Source organism: Chaetodon auriga, chromosome 16 (genome assembly GCF_051107435.1).
Source record: "Chaetodon auriga isolate fChaAug3 chromosome 16, fChaAug3.hap1, whole genome shotgun sequence".
In the NCBI taxonomy this organism is placed as follows: domain Eukaryota; kingdom Metazoa; phylum Chordata; class Actinopteri; order Chaetodontiformes; family Chaetodontidae; genus Chaetodon; species Chaetodon auriga.
This window is the reverse complement of record NC_135089.1, coordinates 12891488-12913550: the sequence shown is the minus strand read 5'-3', so window position 1 is coordinate 12913550 and position 22063 is coordinate 12891488. Positions and strand designations below refer to the sequence as shown.

Sequence of the window (22063 nt, the reverse complement as noted above, 5' to 3'; positions counted from 1 at the left end):
GAGAGGACGCTTCAGCCTATTTTGAAAAATAAACTTAGAGCGCCATCCAGTGTAGATCAGGGTCAATAACTTTGAAGGAGTCAGTCGTTTCATGTGTTTTAGGCATTAAAATGTCACTGATGGCTTAATAATCGAGAACATCTTCAATTCTTCTACTCATGTCTGTGGTTTGTATGGTAATATTTAACTTTGTAAATTTCAATTGTCATCAGTGTACTGCTGGATTGTTGTTTTTTTTTATTAAATATTTAATATTCAGACGTAATAAGTAACAATTACAGTTACAAAAATATGTTTAAATATTATTCACACGTTGAAATGGGGAAACAAAGTTGCATAAATGTTTAAGAAAAAAATGAGACACATTGATGGAAGAATCTTCTCCATGAAACTGAGTTTAATAGATTGTTAAAAATAAGGCTATGATGCTGTTTTAGCAAACATTGACCAGGAGGAACCACCGTTCTGGCGTCCAGATACACCCAGTACAACGGGTAAACATGGCCAATCTCTGGGGTTTTACAGATGGACACACAGTGAGCACACATACACCGCACATATGCAAAATCAAACACACACTGACAAACATGTCTTGCACTCAAACTCCTACACTGTACACACAAACACACATAGACATCCACCCCACCCAAAACGGTGGCAATAAACAGATTTAGCTGAAAACATAGCAGTGTTCTCTTGAAAAAAGAAAAAAAAAAAAACATGCATAGCTTAGTACATGAATTTGTTGTTCGAAAACGTTATTGTGTGCACACTTTGATGTCATGGTTTATCAAAAATTTCCAACATGATTACATTAATTTCTTTTATTTAACCATTATTAACAATCACGTATACTCATTGGACTAGAACAGCCTCCCGTTACATTTTGTTCATGTAGAAAGTTACATTCTGAACCAAGAGGCTCGATAACCAAGGAAATAAATACTGGAATGGCAAAAACACAATATACAGTAAAATTACTATTTTGAAATGGACCAAAGACCGATCTTGGCCTGACTTTTCTGATATAAAAACAAATTAAAACACCTGCTTAATATTGGTATCCTGCTATCGTGTTATCGTCAAACACTCATTACTTCATAAGTGTCTCACACTTGAATATAAAACACACATGAAGCCCAAAATAACAACATAAAATGACAATATTTGCCCTCCAAATGTATTTGTAACAACAAAATAAGGAATGATGAGGCAATCAGGACAGACTCTCTTTAGTGCTGTGTGCATGTCCACGAGAGGGTGTCGCACAAACATGTTATTTTTAGTCAGATTCCCTTATTCAAGCTTATTTCCCAGTAAGATGACACCCTGAAAATACACATCAAATTATTAGACTCACAGGACGTTTGAAGTTGGAAAACAATGGAATAGTTTCACGGTGCGCCTTCTTTCGTCCTTTGGTTATCGGGGTGACACCTCGCTAGGAAGATTTGCATGTTTTGCTCCATTCACGCGGTTAGCACACGGTAGTGTAGGTGTACATTACCATGGGTGTTCTTCAAAACTTCAAGCGACTAACATGTAACATTTTTAAAGTGCCAATGAGCTGAAGCCAACAGGAAGCGCCTTCCCTCACATGACAGATGACGGTTTAGCTTTAAAACGTCCGAGCAGACACACACACACACACTCTCAGACGTGGATATGGGATTTCCCCATGCAGGCTAATGCTAACCTACAGTACAGTAAGCTGGTTCTTCTAGTCACAGGAAACCTTTAAGTACCCAAACTGCGTAGAGATTATTCATATCACAAAACATAAACCTGTGGCAAATAGGGCTCGGCGTCGTTTCATTTAATACAGCCTTCTCAATCCTGCAGCTTCTTGCCAAGTGAAAGCACATCTAATTTCCACGTACGCGCAAGCTGCTTTTCTAATAATCAGACAACAGAGTGGAGCAATCAGCCTCAGAAAAACACACTGACAGGACTGAACCTATTGAAATTTTGGACACATTTTGAACTGGAGCGGTCATATTTTGACACCTGGCCCAAACAGTAAAGATAATAATAAAAATGCTCAACACAAGAAAGACTTGAGTGAATGCCTACACACACGTGACACTCACACGCGCACAGACATGTGGTTTACAAATGTAAAAGTCTTATGTGGAGAATATAAAATGTACTTCAGCTCAACTCAAACACCTCCTGCTCCTTTTTTAATGCTACAAGCACTTTTTCCCTTTTGTCAATGGCATCAGATCCCTTTCTTTAGGAACTCCTGGGAGGCGAGCGACGTCCGCTCATTACCCAATCAAAATAACACCTTCAGTCGCCTTTTTCCTGTGTGCATCTGCTTTCCCAACATGCAACCCAGCTGAAGGGAACACATGGACGTATTCTTTAAGTTAACACAAACGTCACCTTACCTATTTCAAATTCATAAAGAATAAACTGTACAAAACATGGACTAAAAATAATTGTTTTCTTTTACAAAGTAGTCAACTACTCAGGCATTAAGAACAAACAGTAATATCAAATGAAAAACTTCCAGAAGGGCATGCGGGGGGTTGGTGGGCGGCCCTGGCGTCGACGCAACAGTCTGTCATTTTTATTTATTTTCAATCATGAGAGGCTGTGACCTGCCAGACGATGAGGTGGCTCTGTTCGGCTCTGGTAGGCGCCGACTGCCGGCCGGCCGTTGGCTCTGATAAACCGTCCAACTCACCGCCTTCGTCACCTAAAGAGGAAGACGATGAGTCAAACAAACAGATGTTTCATGGTGAGACAGTGTAGTAAAGCTGTAATTCTGCTTTTCGCTGAGGGGAAACATGAACACCACTTGCTGGCTCCATGCTAAATGAGCACATTTTGCTCTACCTCCGTGCTACTCACCCATTCTGAAGTCAATGTAGCCTTCGCCTCCACTCATGACCAGGTAGGTTTTGGGCTCAGAAGTCGCTGTGTCAGAGGATTCAGACGCAGGGTCATCAGAGCCTGAATCTGCAGTTCCTGGAGGGGGCATCGCCTGACCTGTGACGAACAGTCACATGACCAAGAATGAAAAAACCCGTCATGTTTACGGGAAGGAGAATCAGAGAGGAAAAACAGCAGCTGCCACTTTAACTGATTTAAACGGCATCATTTCTGAGAGGCTGCAGCAGACTGTGTGTTTGTCATTTTTGCTTGAAAAAATGACTGAAATGATGAATCGATTCTCAAAATAGTTCCTTAATTGTTGCTGCTGTAGATAAATGTCACAAATATAAACCGTGGTGATCATCAGATATGAAATAACATTAATTACAAACACACATGTAATTCATACTTGTGGCTGGATATTTCATTTGTTGATTGTTATTCAGTTTGCAACACCATCACCATTTCTGCCACTTGACCCACAGCTTGTCTGCGCCTGTCGCTTACCTGGCACAGTGACAAAGAACTTGACAGCATCTCGATGTCCATGGAAACACAGCTGGGCGTGGGCCATGGAGCAGTACGGCACGAAGCTGCCTGACACGGCACAGTCTGAACTGTCATCACCGTAAACCCGGACGGCACCGCCGGGCCGATTTGGCACTATTCCCATTGTCTTGTTGGCTGCAGGATAAGAGAAATAAATTAATAAAAGCTATTTAAGCCTCAATATCCTCCAGCAGAAAGGACGGTCTGTGTGGGCAGGGGACTGTGTACAACACAAAAGGTGAGGTCATGGGTGAGGCGATCAAATACGAGACTGTGACGACGAGTGTGAAACTGATTTCCCATCCAGAAAACCGGACAAAGCAGAGTTAAGACTGTCTCTCAGACAGACAGCAGAGCGGTCTGTGGCTTCATGTCAGTCTGACCACAGAGGAGTCTGTTTGCTCGCATTGTTTTTGAAACCATAAGCACTCGTTCCAAAGGAGAGCTCAATGCTTCCGACCACCGAGTGCAGCTAAAGACTGAACAGAAGGACGACTTTCTCAGATATTCACACTCAATGACAAGAGCAGCTCCAGATGAGAAAACCAGCTTACGTGCTCACAAAAGTTTGAATACACTCTGTGTGACTGTGAGACCTGTATCCATGGCAGCCTGCTTGTCTTTTATTCAACAAGCAGCGCCTGGGTGGTAACAATAGGTGCATTGTCTGACAAGCCTGGAGAGAAATCTAGGTCGCACATACAGAGAGGAGCTAAATGCACAAGTTCACATCATCAGAAAGTGACAAGTTTTAGGCGTGTGATACCTTCAGACAGTGGGATGGAGATGATGACGCCATTTCCTGTCCCTACCCACAGTCGGCTGCAGGACACCATCAGAGCTGTGATTCTCACAAACGAGAAGCCCAGTTTACCTGTACCTGCAACACACACGTGCACACACACACACACACACACCGTTTCAATCCATCAAACTTTTATGGAGCTAATGCACACGTACTTGTGCGCAGAGGCTACACGCTCTACATACTGTATGTCACCTCAGATAGGTATCAATCTGCTTTCATACAGTCAGTATGAAAGTCATAGGAGGAAGGATTGAAGGAAAACATGCATACCCAACATCTTGCTGACATATGGCTCAATGTCCACGTCCTGGAGGTGCTGGTAGGTGTGGGCGTGAAACAAGCGCAGAGTGGAATCCAGTCGGATAGACACCCAGATACCGTCTCCAACCCAGGCCAGCTGCCGTACCTGACTCTCCTTGCGAGGATGAGCGTCAAATGACTTCTGCTCAGACATGAAAGATTGAGATGACGCGATGTTAGAATATGGTGGAAATGTTAAATGTAGGATTTGCAGATGTTTTAAGACAGTAGTGACAGCTGTACCTCTATCCTCATGGCCTTGGGCTTGATGACGTAGATCTTGTTCCTGTAGCCGCACCACGCCTTGTCGTGGACTACTGTCATGCAGCGAATAGAGTGGTACGGCCGGCCCAGATCCAGCAGGTGGTAGTTGGTTAAATCCCACTGACCGTCTGCTTGGGAGAAACAAAGAGACTTGAGATGATGATGATCTTTGTGGTTTTAACACAAATACATCTGACAGTGTAAATAATATAAAAAAGTTAAATAACTGCCTGTTCTTAGCTTCCTCACAGACTTACCAATGCCTCTGTGGAAAATGGCTAATGTCCCATCAGCCAGAGCTACAAGGACTCTCCCTTTAACATGCCTGGAGCAAGAGATGAGACACATTTTCCTGTATAAACGTATGCTCAGTGTGTGCGTGTGTGTTATTTTTTATACTTACTATACATCTGTACAGCTCCTTCATTTAAAAAAAAGACATATTGTCCACCAAAATGTAAAAACTTTCTTGGAACCAAACCTGATTCTGATTATGGTTCTTAGTACTCACACTATGCTGAGGATGGAGTCTTTGAGCTTGATGGCATGGAGACACTTCCTCCATCGAGCCACAGACGAGTGGACATACAGACTTGAGAAGGAGAGACGGGGAGATGAAGAAAGATATGAGTGCAACATTACCCAGTGTGCACTTCAAACCAATGACTACAGTAAATTATCACACGAGCAGAGAACAGGAAATACGTTTATCAAATACAACAAGTCACAATTTCATCGTCTCTCTTTTTAGCATTCGTTTCTTAAATGGATGTCGCCACTGATATTTAGCTGCTGCGCTAACAGCGCCCTCTGGTGGTTGTTGTGTTGCTCACCATCCATTCTGAGCCCCGAGCCACATGGTGGGGAGGGCGCTGCTCATCCTCAGGACGTCCCCCTCTGACTGGTCTGACTCCTCTGGCAATGAAGTCACGCCATCCTGCCCGGAGCCCCTGGATCAGAGGAGGAATACGCATGACAATTATGACAATTTTAGATGTATGTAATTAGCATTTATTTACATATCAGTGTTACCAGGATTGTTCTAATTAACATTTCCTTTGAAAGCTAAACATCCTGAAATTAGTCACTGCTCAATTGGACCTTGAAAACCTTCTCAGAAAAACAAAGAAACCTCCCCTCTGCTACCTTAGTGTTCACTAAAACAAGTGATAATTCAGAACATTATTGCTCACCTCTGTGTGTCAGCGGGAGGGGAGTCAGTGGGTCCCACCCCCAGCGGGTCGGTGAACACATGCTCCGTGTAGATTCCCGGCTGGTTCGGATCCACTCCCTGGTCTTCCTCTCCTTCTTCGCCCACACCGGCGTTAGCCTCCGTCGCTTCTGTTGCTTCTTCCGCCGTGGGAACTCCGTCTTCTGCTGGACTGCTCTCTCTGGACAGCTCAACTGTAGGCATGGCGGATCAAAGGGATGAGCAGAGGGTGAACAAACCTTCCAGACATCACTGATTGTAACACTGGCAGCCCTGGATAAATGGTGGCACCAGTCTGGTTATCAGCTACTGCAAATCTGGGTTTTCCAATCCAGCGATAAGTGTGTTCACATGAATAAGATGCAGTTCCTAATTTACGACAGATCACATTCAACATCTTTAGAACTATGAGTGGAGTAATGAATATGATACGAAATGAAACTGCAGGGAAATTAGATTACTGCAGCTGCAAATGTGATTTTCAGTCAGATACAAGACAAGACGTTCTGTATTTACGCAGCTAAATTAGAATCAGAATGAATAATAGTCAAATATATAAAGTAAGGCTTGGGATATAAATAAGTGTGGGATTTATTACAAAAGGCCTTTTCAAACACAGCTGGCATTTTCAACACTTTCGCTGAGTTTGGAGCAAATTTATTATTTATTTACTTTCCAGAATGACATTTTGGTGCTCTTTTGCCACATGATAGACAAACTGGGAATAAAAATAATTGTGAGTAATGAAAGGATGCTTCTGTTGCCAGCAAAGCACAAAAGACAACTATAAATATAAATAGTTCAGCAAAGGCCTGAGGATAAGAAATGAATGCCTGAAGGTTGATCTGACGGGAATGTTCATCAATAGTTTACTGAGCTCATTAGATTTGCAACTTTGCAGTTAAAATGTGGCAATAATGCCCATCATTTAGACTGTTAGCGGTGGTAAACTATGATGCCAGTTGACACATAGCTGTAAAAAAAAAAAAAATCTTCTAATCATCATGGGAATCAACATAATTCTACTGACAGAATATCACTTAACAACAACAAATAAGGACATACTCTATCAAAGCGTTTTCTCAGCAGAGACCTACCTGAGCCAGGGACGCCGCTATGCTCAGCTGGCTGGTCGGTGAAACTTGAGCTGGCTGTCTGGGGGATGGCAGTGGTCCCTTCTGCTGCCAGAGCACCATTGCTGCCCGTGGAGCCCACACTGGCCACGCTGCCGGCCAGTGACACCCTGTCACCTTGGCTAGCCTCCAGGTCTTGCGGCACCTCTTCACCTGCCGGATAATCAGTCTCCAACACACCTAACAACACGTTGCAGACCTTACAGTCAAAACTCAGGGCTGAAGACAAGAAAACAACCCACACAAACAAACCATGTGACCACTCAGCCTACCTGGCACACTAGCAATGCAGACTACGTGGGTGTTGCAGGCGTAGAAGCTGTCAAGTAGGTCAGAGGGCTGACTGGCATCCAGCACCATGACCTTGGTGGAGGAGTTGGTGCTGGTGCACACCCACACCGTACTGGACATCTCATCCTGAATGACCAGCTCCTTCTCCTGCTGCCGTTTCTCCTGATCCTTACAGACAAGTTTGAAGAACTTTCTGAACTCACTGGACTTGTTTTAACACAATGATAATACACAAATCATGACAGAATAAGCACAGCGTCTTCCTTAAATAACCTACTCTTACCTTACTGTCTTGCTCTAACTGGTCCAGGCTACTCTGAGAACCCTTCGTCTGTCCAGTGAGCTCTGATGTGGGCCCTGTCCTTCCCCCAGACAAGTTGACCCCTGCAGCACACCACAGCTGGGGAACAGAGACGTAACATGTTATAAATATCTAATTTTCTTCAGAATTTAAGGAATTTGTTTCAAAGTGTTATTTTATTGTTGACTTGTGTACCTTCATAGAAGCATCTTTCTGATCCAGAGGTCTCAAGTATACTGGTACAGGTAAGTTCATTTTGTTTTCTACCTGTCCACCGTTTGCCACCTGTTGGGGTATAACCAGCACATGCAAACAACACAGGCATTTAAAACAGATTTGGAGGGTCTACATCAATTTGAATCAGCCATTGCAAAACATGGGCATAAGTCAAAATTTGTACTCCTTCTCAGAGGCGAAACTCAGACAATCCAAACGCACAGGCATGACACATGTAAATAAACACGTCACTGGTGCCTAATCTCACAATGTGCTCCATCTGGTGGACTGAAATCAGTCTTGATCTTTATCACTGATATAATGAAAAAAAGCAGCCATGTTTCCTGCAGCTTGATTCATACTCAAACCTTCATTTCCTACCTTGTATTTACTGGGCAGGCTCCAGCCGTGTGCAGTGACTCGTCCATCCTCCTTCTGCATGTGGGCCTTGACCTGCCTGTACTGTGCTCTCTTTTGCTCTTTACGTGATGGTGAACTGCACTGGTCCTTTCTACAAGGGGAGCAAAGAGAGAGAAATGCTAACAGATACATTATACACATATACATTATTGCATTCCTACAAATATGAGTCAAAATGGACGTCAGACCCAAATGGCTTTCACTGCAATGTTCACTGCAAACTTATAGTCCCTTGACTCCACTACTCACTCTTCATTGAGGAAGTCAAACGTCTTGGACTTCTCTGTGGGGAACTGGGAGAAGGTGCTGCTCCTCTTCACCAAGCTGCCCGGGGTGTTGTATTTCACGTTGGACTGGGACTCCACCTTCTTTATCGCAGGGCCACTGGAGGAGGAGCTAAACAGTCTGCTGAAGCTGCAGGTGGCCAAGTTACAGAAAGCCAAGAGGGAAACAGAGCAGACAGGAGTGCAGGGAAAAAGCAAGGAATGGGGTCACCAACCAACCGGACAACCAAGGAACCACCACCAACGTTTACCGTACAGTGACGTAAAGCATGCTGGGAGTAGCTGAGCACTACCTATCACATTTAAAGGGAACTCAGTTATTTATTAGTTCTAATTGTGTCTTTAGCACCAAGTGTCAACAGTATCTTCAGTGTCAAGTTAGCTTTGCACTATTAGCATGGAGTCTCGCACACGGGTACTGAGACAAAGGCAAAGTCTATCTGAAAAGCACTGTATATCCCTGTGTAAGTTACGCATAATTAAACCCCCAAAAAAAGTTTGAATAAACACACAAAATATCACAGTTCTTAAAAAGCAAATACTTTACAATCTCTTTGCTGCAGAAAAGACGGGAAAAACATTTTGTCATGTTAACACATTTACTCAAATCATTCTGGAGTGAACACTGATGTGTCTCCAGTGATTTATGTGTTGTCATTTCCCATCATTAAATATTTGTGCTAAAAATTAAATCAAATAACATAAAACGGTATCAGCTTATTTATTTTCTTCAATGTTTTCTTGGCATCTACTCAAACAAGCCTTATAAAACCAAGATAGCGTCTGCTCCGTCTCTTAAAGATTCCTCGTAATAAAAGCAGACATGTACATGTATTTAGGCTGCTGGGGGATCTCCGTCCCTGTTTAGCTCCCTATGAGCAGACAGAGCAGGAAAACATCAAAAAGGCACACAGCAGGCGGGAGACAGGAAAACCCAGGGGCACAAGGAGAGCCATGTCTGAGCAGTCTGTGATAACAACAACTGATGGACTGCAAGGAGAGAAGATATCGTGGATAAAGACACATCAAAGTCGGATTCATTTGTAATGGAGGAGCAGCTCTGTGTCAATGGAGGGAAAGAGAGAGGTTTGGCTGGGAGAAGGTTCATCAAACCATCTTTACCTAATGCTGCCAATTCAATAGCACATCCCGGAAAAGATGAGGAAATAAAAACGTATTTGAATATTTGCGAGAGGAGTAAACTCGGAATATGAGCATTGACCTCAACAGGCTGTCAAAACTTGAAAGAGGAAAACAGTAAATCTGGGAGGACTTACAACTGCCAGATGCTGGATTTCTTTTTTTCTGTGAGTGCTGGATTTTCCCTCGAGGCCCTGAAGAAGAGGACGAGGTGGCATCATGTTACCTGCTGTCAGTTTGAGACCTTAATGTAAATCATACGCTCAGGAGCAAATCCGTACCTGATCATCTCTGTCCACCGCACAGCTTCCTGTAGTTCCATCAGTCTCTCTTTGTACTGGTTCCTCTCCATCAGTACTCTGGCCATTTCCACTCTGGTGAAGCGCTTCCTCTGGGCTGTCGGTACATCACTCTGTGGCAATCAAACCCACATATGGCCATACATTGATTATTATGGGAATGAGCTACATCTTGAGGGAAACAGGATGATCATGTTATATACTGTGTATGTATTTAGGTATATAAGTAACGACTCACATCTTCTTCATCTTTATTTTTCTGCTTCATTTCCTCCACCTCAAGCCGCACCCTGCAAAAGACCATTCACCATCATGTTGCCGTGTTCTGTTCTCATCACTGGTGAGTGCTACCTGTTGCCTGTCGACTTACTTTTTGAGCTCCTCCTCCAGCTCTCTGTTCTTGTCCTCCAGCTTGGTCTTGGCTTGCAGCACAGCCTCCAGCTCTCCGTGCACCATCTCCTTCTCACACGTCAGCTCGTCCACCTTCAATATCAGGTCTTTATTCACGACGTTCAGAGCATTTCTGCACGCGCGGGAAGAAGGATGTTTTAGTATAAAATGCCTGTATGCGCATTTCAACTGGGACGAAGGATTAAGATGGGGGAGCCAATTCAATGAAGTCATGGACTTACTTTGTCTCAAGCAGTTGTGAATTCTCCTGAATGAGATTTTCAACTTCCCGGCCCATACCTGAACAGAATTGACGACTGAGATTAGAATTTTTTACCCATAAAAAGGATTTGACAACAAGCTGCAGTAGTAACTACATACTCTAAGAACTACAAATTAAAATGCATCACTGTAGATTGTCACTAAATTAAAATCCAACAAGGAACGACTACGTAGAAAGTGAAATATCTCCTAGTGAGATATTTGTTACTGCAGCTTTCAAAGCACGAGAAACTACCACAACACACAAACCCACAGCACAGGTCACATGACTGACAGGAGAAGGATGGATAGAGTGGGTGGGGTCTTACCAATCAAACTAAGGTCTGAGAAAACCATGCAATCCAAGTCAGGCGGAAAGAGCAAGGAAGAGAGAGAGAGAGAGAGAGAGATGCGGATATAGTTTGAGACCGTGAAATGACCAAAAATGATGTTGGAGCCAGAGCTTAACGTGTAGCTGTTGGCTCCACAAGCAAAAGATGTTGCTGGGTCTCTAAGGCTAGTTAGATAAGACAATCGCAGCAGTACAGAGAAGGAAAACAGGAAAATACAAGGACGAAAAAAAATCATAATTTAAGCTGTAAAAAGAAAAGTTAGGCCAACAAAGGAAGCATTCAACTCCATCATCCATGCACCAAACTCTGTCAACAGTCATCAAACATAATGAAGAAGAAGCTGTGAGCTGCGACGATGGCAGATATGGCAGAAAGTGACTAATGAGTGGAGGCCAAAGGGACATTACAGAAGAAGGTTGAACTAAGCAAAGGTTTGAGGTCATACACACCAGAGTACTCCACTGGGATTATGGACAAAAGCCAGAGGATGGGACACGGGAGAGAGAGAGGTGATGTTAACATGGGTAAATGGCTAACACTGCATATAACAGGTGGACCAAAGCAAGTGGTGAAGCACTGCAGGAAACAGCAGGGGCTGGGAGTTACAATGGATTTAAGACTAGTACTATCAGCCGAACAGAGGAGTGGAGCTTCAGTAAAGCAGCTTCAAGGGCTTTTGGAAAAACCCAGACAAGCAGCGATTACAGATACAGGAAATATTCAGCATTATTACAGAGTTCATTTGTATGCAATTGACATAATCTTAATCGTTATTTTCTATTGGACAAGTGACTAAGTAGGTGTATTATTATACCATTGCAACTTAAAAAATAAGAAAAAGGTAGGCTGCGTTGAACTGTAGTCTGTTTCTAAATCTTTCTAAATGTTTTAAGGACCACTGCTACAGTTACCTGCAGTTTAATCAGCAAAGAACCACAAGGACTAAATCAAGCTGTAATGAGTGTTACACCGATCAACTGGCCGGTGGCTGGAATTGGAAATGTGGAAGTTACTTAACAGTCTGTGTTTTACAACTGAATTTTCCATTTGAGCTACATATAATGTTTGTGTATGCGGCCAATTGTTATTCTTAGAAAGAAAGAAAATCAGAATTGGCCAAGAAAATTGCAATCGGTGCATCTGTTACTTCTCAGTTTATATTTATTTACCAGAAAATAACAGAGCCTTCGACAACTGAAGAGAGTGGGTATTGTTGGTGGCCATAAGTTGCTTTCTACCTTTATATTTTTTGATTTTTCTTTACTTTTTTTTCCACTTAAACAAGCATTGAGTCAATTCATAGCTGAGTCGAGACATTTCATACAGACTATTCCAACACAATCAGATGAAATGTATTCAGAGGATGTGACGGTATTGTTACTCACCCAGCAGGTCGGCCCCTTCATCCACATCCCCTATGAGGCCAGTGCCTGCAGACGACAGCTCTTCAAACAGAGAGTCTGTATTCCGGTCAAATGCCATGTTCTCAATGCCTTTAGTAGGGGTACTAGAAGAGTGACAAAAACAGGAAGTGATGCAATGCCACCGGGTGACGCTTTGTTTAAAATAGGCCTTACAGTGTGTTCTTTGCACTACCTGCAGGGCTTGTATCCAATGAGATCCATGTCCAGCTCAGGGGTGGACTCAATGATGTCCTGCACATCAGAGCTGTCCTCATTGTCAGGCAAACCTGCGTAAGACACAGCACATGAATACCAAAGGCGTGAGCTAATGGATGACAAACGTGATCCTGTGACTAGTGCCAGTGTCGATGTGTGACCTTACCCACTGATATGGATCTAGTCCCCGGTGCAGCCTGCACCTCCGTGCTCTTACTGTTCCCATCTTCCCTCTCCATGTCTGAGGCTGTGATGGACATTGGTGTGGCCGACTTGGAGCCGGTGAAGTCCGACAGCTCATCCTGTAATGAAAAGTGGCTTATTTACAGCAATATTTACAGGTGGGCATTCAAAGTCAGTGGTCAAAATGAGACGTAGGACTGAAATGAACCGATGCCAAAACAGGAAAACATATAGAATACACTGGGACTACAAAGAAAACAACAGCATGACAGCACAGGTTACGATCTGACAGGTTAACATGGGTGGACACTATATAAACTACACATGCAGTGTAACAGAAGACACAGGAGTCCAATTTCTCTCACCTCTTACACTGTGTAGGACAAGAGCATCATAATCACCTCAAAGTGAAAATCTACCTCTAAATGCCTTAAACACAACAATTTGAAATACTACGCTAACGTTTGTTGTGAAATCGTAACTCGTGAAAACATCAGGGAAACTAAAAGCAAGTCCTATGAATGAACACCAAAGACAAATCACATGAGCCACACAGAGCTAGCACACAAACACAGACAAGGAAGTCCACACACAGCTACACAGATTGCGGGGGGGGGGGGGGGGGGGGGCTTCACACAACATCAGATATGAAATTAAACATGGCCACAATGGGAGCTGCCATTGTACCTCTACTGCACAACACAACACAAACCCACACACGACTCAACAGTTTAGAACAAACTGAAAGTGCAAATCTACTGGACATCACATCTGATGTGGCACACCTGCAGCGTTAGAAGACAGAAATCTGTTCGAATCTACTGGATGTTACTGTACAATGATCAGAGATGTTACTGCTACGTTGACAATCTGCATGAATGAAGCAAAAAATACTACGAAGCACATGAAATGTAAAACCAAAGAAAAACAAATGTGAGGCCAGATGCAACCATGCTCTTATTGATTTTAAAACATGAATAATTAACCAGCTCCCTTCCAGACACAGCTGACTGCTGTGTGCACTTTGACTCTGAAAGACCCCGATGAAGCCTTAACGCAGGACATGGTTGCATGTGGCACAATCTAGCACAGGTTGTCCGGTGAAGCGAGGGTCTATGGATGCACAAAGTGAGAGGCGACGCTTTTGAAAAAGATGAAACAGCATAGTGGAGGAGAGCACTGAAGCCCACACACACGCAAACACAAACACGGTGCTGTCCACAGACAATGCAGGCGTGCTGCTGCTGCTGCTGCTGGCACTCATCCAACTACCTTGCAGTCGTCTGCCAGTGAATTCCCCCAAGTAGAGTCCTGCGCACTCTTACCCTCCCTTTCCTTTGGGGGGTCGACAAAGTCCAACTGCTTGGGGGGGGGAGAGTAAGAATGAAGCTCACATGTGCAGAAGCAGTTCAACAGAAATGCATACACCCCAAAGTGTGCATGTCTGTGAAGTGAATGGAAAAGTGAGTACTACTGTATATGTGTGTGTACGTGTATGTGTGTGTAGCTATAATGTACCTATTAATTAATTAATGTTCCTATGCAGTATACAGTTGAAACATTTTGAAAACTGCATCAGTTACAGATCCAGAAGATCTAGAGATACAGCCTTTTATTCCACACCTTAATCCCAAGCATACATTACCCACAATGCAACTCAGCACTCAAACCCGACTCCTTGAGCCGAGTATGACTGCATATACTCTACACAGCGGGTGGAGTAAAACTTACCCTTTAGGTGACATTGCTTTGTAAAGGCCACTTTGAATGAAACAAAGAGCAGTGATTTCAAAAATAGACTTATGCCAGCTTTAAAGGCAATGGGATGATCTTGCTTATATGACTCATACTGTGGATGGAGATTAGAACATGGCTGGCATGCGAGCGCGTGCTTTAATTAACCTGCCGTTCCACCACCACTCCCTTCGATAAATACGGCGTCTCTGCTGAACTCTCAGAGCCTGTCTGCGTCTCAAAGCCGCTCATGTTCAAAAGGCCGTGGCGCAACAATAACAGTCCTGTGGCACTGATTACATAAGAACCAATCACATTCCAGCTAGCCTTCTTCTCCCTCGGTGACTGGCTGTGAGCCATACAGCGGCATCGCTCCCATCATGCTTTGCGCCAGAGCTGATGTCCCAGTTTTAACAAAAACGCAGCGGTGGGATGAGTTCACATTGTCACCCTCCAGGTCCCAACTGCCACAGATACAAACATAACCCACACACCAGAAACACTTTGGAGCACCAGTCACTGTTTTGCATAGAGAGCAGATTAATTTTAGCTGAGAGAACATAACCATTATAATGTCTGTGTCAGAACTGTGTGGGCCTCCCCTGCAGGATTTAAAGCACTTTAACATGAATTGAAATCAAGTGAAAATACACATCATATGATAAAGCTCAACATTTGAATCTGTGGCCGCATCAAACAGAGCATTGTCGCTTTTCTGAATATTCATGTGATACACTTAATGATCTCCTCTGACTGCTGCACAGGGGGACACACAAGCTTGCATATTCATCAATGGCTAAAGAGGAGGATGTCTGAAAACAGAGATGGCCTTGTCAGATGCCTACTAAAATTTGCCGACACGCCTGAGCCTCATCAAAGGATCTCTATTTTTACTTGAATCCAAAGCCAAAACTGCTCTCTCTTCCAGCACTGACAGGAGGGCTGGAAACAGTCAGCCAGGAAATGAGCTGACAGCGATCATATCATTCTCCATATTTTAGGCTGTTGTTACGTTGGCATACTGAGAGAATGTGAAGGCAGCCATTCATTTTCAGCTTTATCAAATAAGTTGTCATTTCGACTCATTTAAGATGATTCAGACCAATTTAACATGTCACCAGATAAACAACTCACACTCTGGACCAAAGATAATGAGCAGGGAGCCACAAAAAGATTCTGTCTTGTTCGCTTTTTGCGTCAGGACTTAAAAGACATGGCATTATATGTCTTTCACGATGGTACGCTACATGGCTGGTGCTCCCAAACTGCACATGTCAGTAAACAGGCTGATACCATATAGTCTGAACCAGACGTGAGTTCATTCTCCGAGGAAGAATCACACTGGAATAAGTCATTACTTTCCACCAACAGGGATAAAAGCAAACACACGTACCTTGAGGCTAGTGTTGGACCGTGGTTGCGTTGGGTCGGTGAACCTCCACCCCTCTGTCCCTAGTGTCTCTGCCCTGGTCTGGGGGTCTGGTGTTAGCATAGACACCCCAGCAGATGGTGGGAAGATCCCTAAAGAGAGAGGCCGCTCCCTCCTGGAGGAAGAGAAAAATTCACCAATATTAACCACTAACTGTTAAATATGCTACTATTTTGATTTTCAGGTACTTTTTTCAGTGGTGAACTAATAATCTTTATATATGCATTGGAAATAATATGAAAGTGAAAAGTGTAACTACATGCAGTGTGAAACTGTTTGTGTTCTTTACAAATGTCATGATAAAATGACCTTTTCAGTCGAAGCTGATCCGTTGTGGTCTTACCTGACTCGGCCGACTGTGCTTGACTCTGAAGTCTCACTTATCTGCTGCATTTTGATCCTTTCTACATGCTCCATATAATTATGGATCATCTGCAGAGGTCAAACAAAAGAACCAGAGGAAACTAGTGACGAATGTTGTTCGTGACTACAACATTTCCTCCCTTTCTTCCCCCATCCTTCCTCCCCCCTTTACCTCCGTGTGTCGCTGATGGAGGGAGTTGTATTCCTTCTTGAGCTCCAGTTCACGCTCTTCCAACCTGCTGACTAAAACACAACACAGCACTGCTCAGTTTAAGGTAGAGCCAAGGATGACAGATTCAAAATCTTGCAAGCAGATCTGGACCACAACATCCTGACCAATAAAATAATGCTTCTATAGCCAGGCTATAGATGCACATGATAATTACAGGAATCTCACCTCATCCCCTATTAGTATGATAGCTAAGAGTTACTGTGACAAACAGATATACAGCATAAAGCCTGGATACTATCAACTACAGCAGCTAGAGCTTCTGCGTGTTGTGTGATCATGTCTGGCCCATGTGCCTGTTTTGACATTACTGGGGGATTTCATTCTGCTGTCGTGACTCATCAAATTCATGGAGACATGTAATGAAGTGAAGAAGGCTTAGCAGAGGGGAGACAAGCTGAATGTGCAGCTCAATATTAAGACCATGATATTGATCGAATTAATAATTTAACTAAGAAGATGGTTAAACACTGTAATATCCCCTCTAACAGGATACGTAACACAAAACACCAAACAGTGCCATTTCCCTGATCTGTGTGGGAGCTGCGTAATAACCCATTAGACATTTAATATAATGTCTAGAAGCCCTGAGGGTGAGATGTCTGTCTGTGTATACATCTTCATTATCAGTTTGTCGGATATCGTTCCTTTTGCGTGACCAATGCAGTCTAACGTGCTGAGGTCGTACACAAATATTATCCAAGAACAGACCGTTTAACCAGGAACGAGTCTCACTGACGCTGAATATCTCTTTCACAGGAGCGTCCCACATCTCAAAATCCCTTGTCAATTTCAAATGTCAAATGATGGTGATGATTGAAATGATAGATAGCCAAGCAGTTCATTCTCAGATGAAGGAAAATAGGCGAAATCATTTTCCAGGACAACACAAGGATGTTTTACTTTTACTCTGATTTTTTATGTGTTTTCCATGACTGGAAAATTAGTCAGCTGTTTTCAAGGTTTTCCAGGACATGTGGGAACCCTGTACTGTGGCCTTTGTAACTCCACAGCAGCTGTGGACTCTGTCCTTGACGGCTCACAACCAGCTCTGCAGAGATGAATGAATGATTTACTATTCGCCGGGAGAGGCAGAGGTTTGACTCACTAGTTACGTGTAAACTCAAGGAGCTCCATTTTTCCAAACAGGTGAGATCATGAGTGATAACAGAGGAAAACGACGCGAGGATCTTAAAAGTCATACTTATGTTTGCCTTGTTAACACTTCTGCTAAATATGAGATGTGGAAGAAATTCCCGTCGGCTGTTTTCATCCCCCTCACCGCTTTGTGTGAATGAACGATTCACACCAGTCATTGGACCAGTCAGTGTGTGAATCCACTATTTCCAACGAGACAGAGTGTAAGAGCCAATCACTTTCCTTTCCTTAATCCACCAATAAGAAGGGCGGGGATGCACTGCCGCATTAGGAGGATGGGAATAAAAGAAATCCTATAATCCCATTACTGTTACCCCCGCAAAGAGGGAGAAAGAGAGTGTGAGTGTGTATGGTTGTGTAAGTGTGTGTGTGTGTGTGTGTGTGTGTGTGTGTGTGTGTGTGTGTTGCAGAGAGAGAAAGTAGGCATTACAAGCCATGAGAGAGACATCAAACAAGTGAGGAAGATTATATGAGGAGACTAAATACAAATGGCGAAAGCAGATGGGAGGACAGAATAGCCTTGTGCTGTACATGGGAACAGACTGATCAATAAAAATAATCCTCATCATCAATAATCACACTGGCATGTAATTGAATTCTCAATTAATGTGTGTTTCTCCATAACACAATGGAGAACAGTGACCATGAGAAGAATGACAGGGGTGATAAATAACCACATTTTGTGATCATGTGTGCGTGTAAATGTAAGTGGTGAGTGTGTTTGCGTGTGTTTGTGTGTGTTTGCGTGTGTTTGTGTGTGTGTTTGTGCGTGTGCTTACTCTGGTCTGCGTAGTTCTTGATCTTGAGTTCCAGCTGTCGGGAGTGGGACTCCATTCTGTCCACGTGGTTCTGCAGGTCCTTCTTATCCTGTTCATGAGTGTCCTCAAACTCAATGAACTTCTACTCAGGAGCACACACACACACACACACACACACATACACACACACACACACACACACACAAAGTCAAGTCGAGCCAATAATAGTTTGATACTGTTTAAAGTAATAATCCGAGGATTTTTTCACGTGTCCTATGATAATGGTTGGCTGAACTGTTGGTCAGACAACACAAGGTATTTGAAGATGTTAATCTATTACACACATATTACATCATGACAGAGCACATGTGCCACGTTCCACAACACAGACTGTGACGATGTAAAAACATGTCTGAATTGGGATTAGAGGAACCGGATCTCGACTAATTGGTTCATCCGGGAATTCTGGTTCCTCCCAGCCGCCTAGGCAGACCAGTGAGCAGGAGAGTGTGTGTGTGTGTGTGTGTGTGTGTGTGTGTGTGTGTGTGTGTGCGCGTGTGTGTGCGTGTGTGTTTCCACATCCTGTCCAGCTGAGCAAGCCAAGGCCATAATGTGGCTGCCTTTTCTTCTCTGGACACATGAGTGTGACTGTACAAACACACGTTACAGTCAGTCTGTTATGCTGCGCGATAAGTTAACTTCTGACGTTACTCTAAACAGTCACTCACTGGAGAAAATAGTCTGGAAGTCTAATTAATTGATAATGTCAATAATGACAATAATAATGATAACTACAATGCAGCTTTGTAACCACTGAGAAACTGGAGAAGGGCTGCGAATAGGTTTTAATGATCCGCACAGCTGGTGAGATGCCTCAGAATCAATGATTTGTCAATAGCAGCAGTAATTCGCACTGTTTAATTTTGTCTTCAAATTACATCAGAGGTTGGAAGAAACAGGGTCGCAAGGTCTAAAATAAAAGTCAAAACATGTGAAAGCTGTTCAGCCTGGGACACCAGAAACTAGCACTTAAAACTAAAAAAAAGGGGCAAATCAGGCTGGAGGATGTTCCCTTTCTGCTAGTTTCTGACAAAGGATCACATGACCTGGAAGTAAAACCTGGCCTTTCCAACAGGCTCAGCGTAGCCCAGCTCGCTCCGCCGCAGGGGTGTGGACAAAGTCTTTCCCAGGACAACCCCGTAAACACTGGTTTAATGTGAACATGTGCGTTTGTATTTGACTTTACATGTGAAGGATACACACGTCATGTCACTGAGTGTGAGTGTTTGGAAGCCTGCCTGTCACACTGCTTCAGTGTCACTGTGTGTACGGAGGGGTCTCTGTGTCCACAGCACACTGGACCAGTGTCCCTGCTGTCCTGAGTCAAAGAGGCAAGCTGGGGCAGAGGGTCTGAGTCACATCACATTACCCTTCATACAAAAAGCTGGAGGCGTGGAGGCAGCAGACTCACACATCTACACCATTACTCCAACCAAAACACAAGATCCCCGACACACACCTCTAAACACACACGCACACACACGCACACACACACACACATCAGGGTTTCCCTTTTGTTGGCCAAGTCAAGTAATGAGCAAGAGCTTCTTCTACCCATTTGTTTGCAGTAGATGCAGACTAGATTTCATATTTGTTCCTTTAAAGTTAACTCGTCATGAGGAGCACAGTTGTAATGCCTCCAGTGGCTCTGGAGGTGCTTTCTGAAGTCTGAGTCTAGAATTAGCTCAGCTTGGGTTTATTACTGTGTTATAAACTGAAGGTATGGAGTTTGAAAAAGGTGTGCATTTAACAGGCATGGAAGGTCTAATGCGAAATGCTGTCGGGCAGCATGACGAGGACATGCAGGATCCAGGGTTTTTAAAGCCTGAACGATACCAAGGACTAAAAGCAAAGACATCTCAGCCCCTGCTGCTGCTACTTAGACCTTTTTTTCTGTCTTTTGGAAGTTTTCAAACTTTATGGACCTACGCTACTGACTTAAAAACCAGAGTCTGAGGTCACTGGATGTCAAACACGCCGTTAAGTGAAACAGGGGGTGAAAATGGCTCTTATTGCGATTTCTTTCTGCAACTAATATGAGTTTCAGTGAGTTGAGTCTCCGGCGCCCCTCAAAGCACAGTGACAGTGACAGTGATCTACAGATCTGATTGAGTGAGTGATAATGTTGCTGAAACACTTTGCACAGGGGTGGAAACGATGGCCTGCTGGCCATGCAGGGTGTTGGTAGCAGTGATGGCCCCTATAAGAAGTTATATGATGATGAGGTATAGCCTGGATGTGGCTGGATGTTTGGTGACATGTATTACTTTGCATGCCTCCTGTATGTCCTGTGACAAGTGAATCTATCATCCTTCTCCCTGCTGGCCTCTCTCCACCTGTTTCTTTTTTAACTTATGTTACTGTGATCTCCCGAAATGCTGAGTCACGTCACCTGCTGGTTTTTTTCAGACGTGAATCACTCTCTGATGCGTCAGGGGAGATTTTTGATTGCTTGTTTGATAAAGAGGTGGTTATGTTTTGCCATTCAGAGAGACGCCTGGGATTAGAGACACAGTGTTATGTCACTGAGCAGACACACAGCTCGCACACAGAGAGGGCCATTTCAGCCTGACGTTAGCCATGACACTGCCTTGTTTACATCTCCACTGTGCACCATGGCAGGACGGGCGGGATGCTGCCCCGGCCACGTGTACGTGTTCATTCACCGCGCAGGGATGCTGGGAGGACAAAACACCTGAGGCAGCCTGCATTCCTCCACCAAAGGATGCTGGCGACCATCCCAGTGCCGTGGTTTTTTCCCCCCATCGGCTCCATTCAACTCACCTCCTCTGCATGTTTCCTCAGCGCTTTCTCCCGCTCGTACTGGGTGATGAGCTGCTCGTTGTCCTCCTTCAGCAGCTCCAGCTCCACTTCGTGCTCCTGGTTCTCCGCGAACACCGAGTCCAGGTTCTCCAGCACGGCCACGACCAGCGGCATCAGCTCCTTAACCACGTCCTCGTCGTATTTGCCGATGAGCCTCTCGAACTCGCGGTAGATGGAGTTGGCCAGGCCCGATACCCGCTCAGACATCATCGCTGATGTCCCCGGGTCGTCCTGGTACACAACTCCGTCTTCCAGCTCCATTTTTAGTCCTCTCCCTTTCAGTAAACAGGACCAATGTGGGTTATTGCGCGTTACCCCGCCACTATGAACGCTGCTATCCGCTTTATTGAAAGCAGCACGTCGTTAAATAAACCTACACATTGAGGACATTACACGGCTGGGACCATTACGATGCAAGATAGGCGGCTACGTGGATTTCTTCCTCTTTTTCCCTCACTTGTCCCATGCTGCCTTCACGTGCACTCCCAAAGCTTCTACATCCCAGTTTCACTGACGGACAGAAATCACACGGCTTAGTAGGAAGACCCCGGAGTCCCGACATATATTTTAGCTTGTGAGAATCAATTATACAAATTGAAAATAGA

General features: G+C 44.0%; 1 protein-coding gene across 9 annotated transcripts; it reads right to left on the bottom strand.

The window, feature by feature from the left end:
* Nucleotides 1-371: 371 nt before the first annotated feature.
* spag9a (sperm associated antigen 9a) lies at nucleotides 372-21927 on the bottom strand. Of its 9 annotated transcripts, none has more exons than XM_076751767.1 (31): nucleotides 21420-21924; nucleotides 18597-18717; nucleotides 16603-16673; nucleotides 16411-16499; nucleotides 16032-16182; nucleotides 14177-14266; nucleotides 12888-13023; nucleotides 12699-12792; nucleotides 12488-12609; nucleotides 11079-11093; nucleotides 10731-10788; nucleotides 10469-10621; nucleotides 10337-10388; nucleotides 10081-10211; nucleotides 9937-9993; nucleotides 8625-8789; nucleotides 8337-8466; nucleotides 7935-8024; nucleotides 7722-7838; nucleotides 7420-7606; nucleotides 7112-7327; nucleotides 5998-6208; nucleotides 5638-5754; nucleotides 5316-5396; nucleotides 5062-5129; nucleotides 4784-4935; nucleotides 4511-4682; nucleotides 4199-4312; nucleotides 3391-3567; nucleotides 2860-2997; nucleotides 372-2704 (listed from the first exon to the last, which is right to left on the bottom strand). In XM_076751767.1, exons 1-31 carry the CDS (start codon nucleotides 21717-21719, stop codon nucleotides 2586-2588), a joined length of 3894 nt encoding a protein of 1297 aa, XP_076607882.1. In that variant the 5' UTR covers nucleotides 21720-21924; the 3' UTR covers nucleotides 372-2585. The 9 variants fall into 9 exon arrangements, with proteins under 9 accessions (XP_076607882.1, XP_076607883.1, XP_076607885.1 ...); XM_076751768.1 differs by having other exon boundaries at nucleotides 4784-4932; XM_076751770.1 differs by having other exon boundaries at nucleotides 14177-14263.
* Nucleotides 21928-22063: the final 136 nt, after the last annotated feature.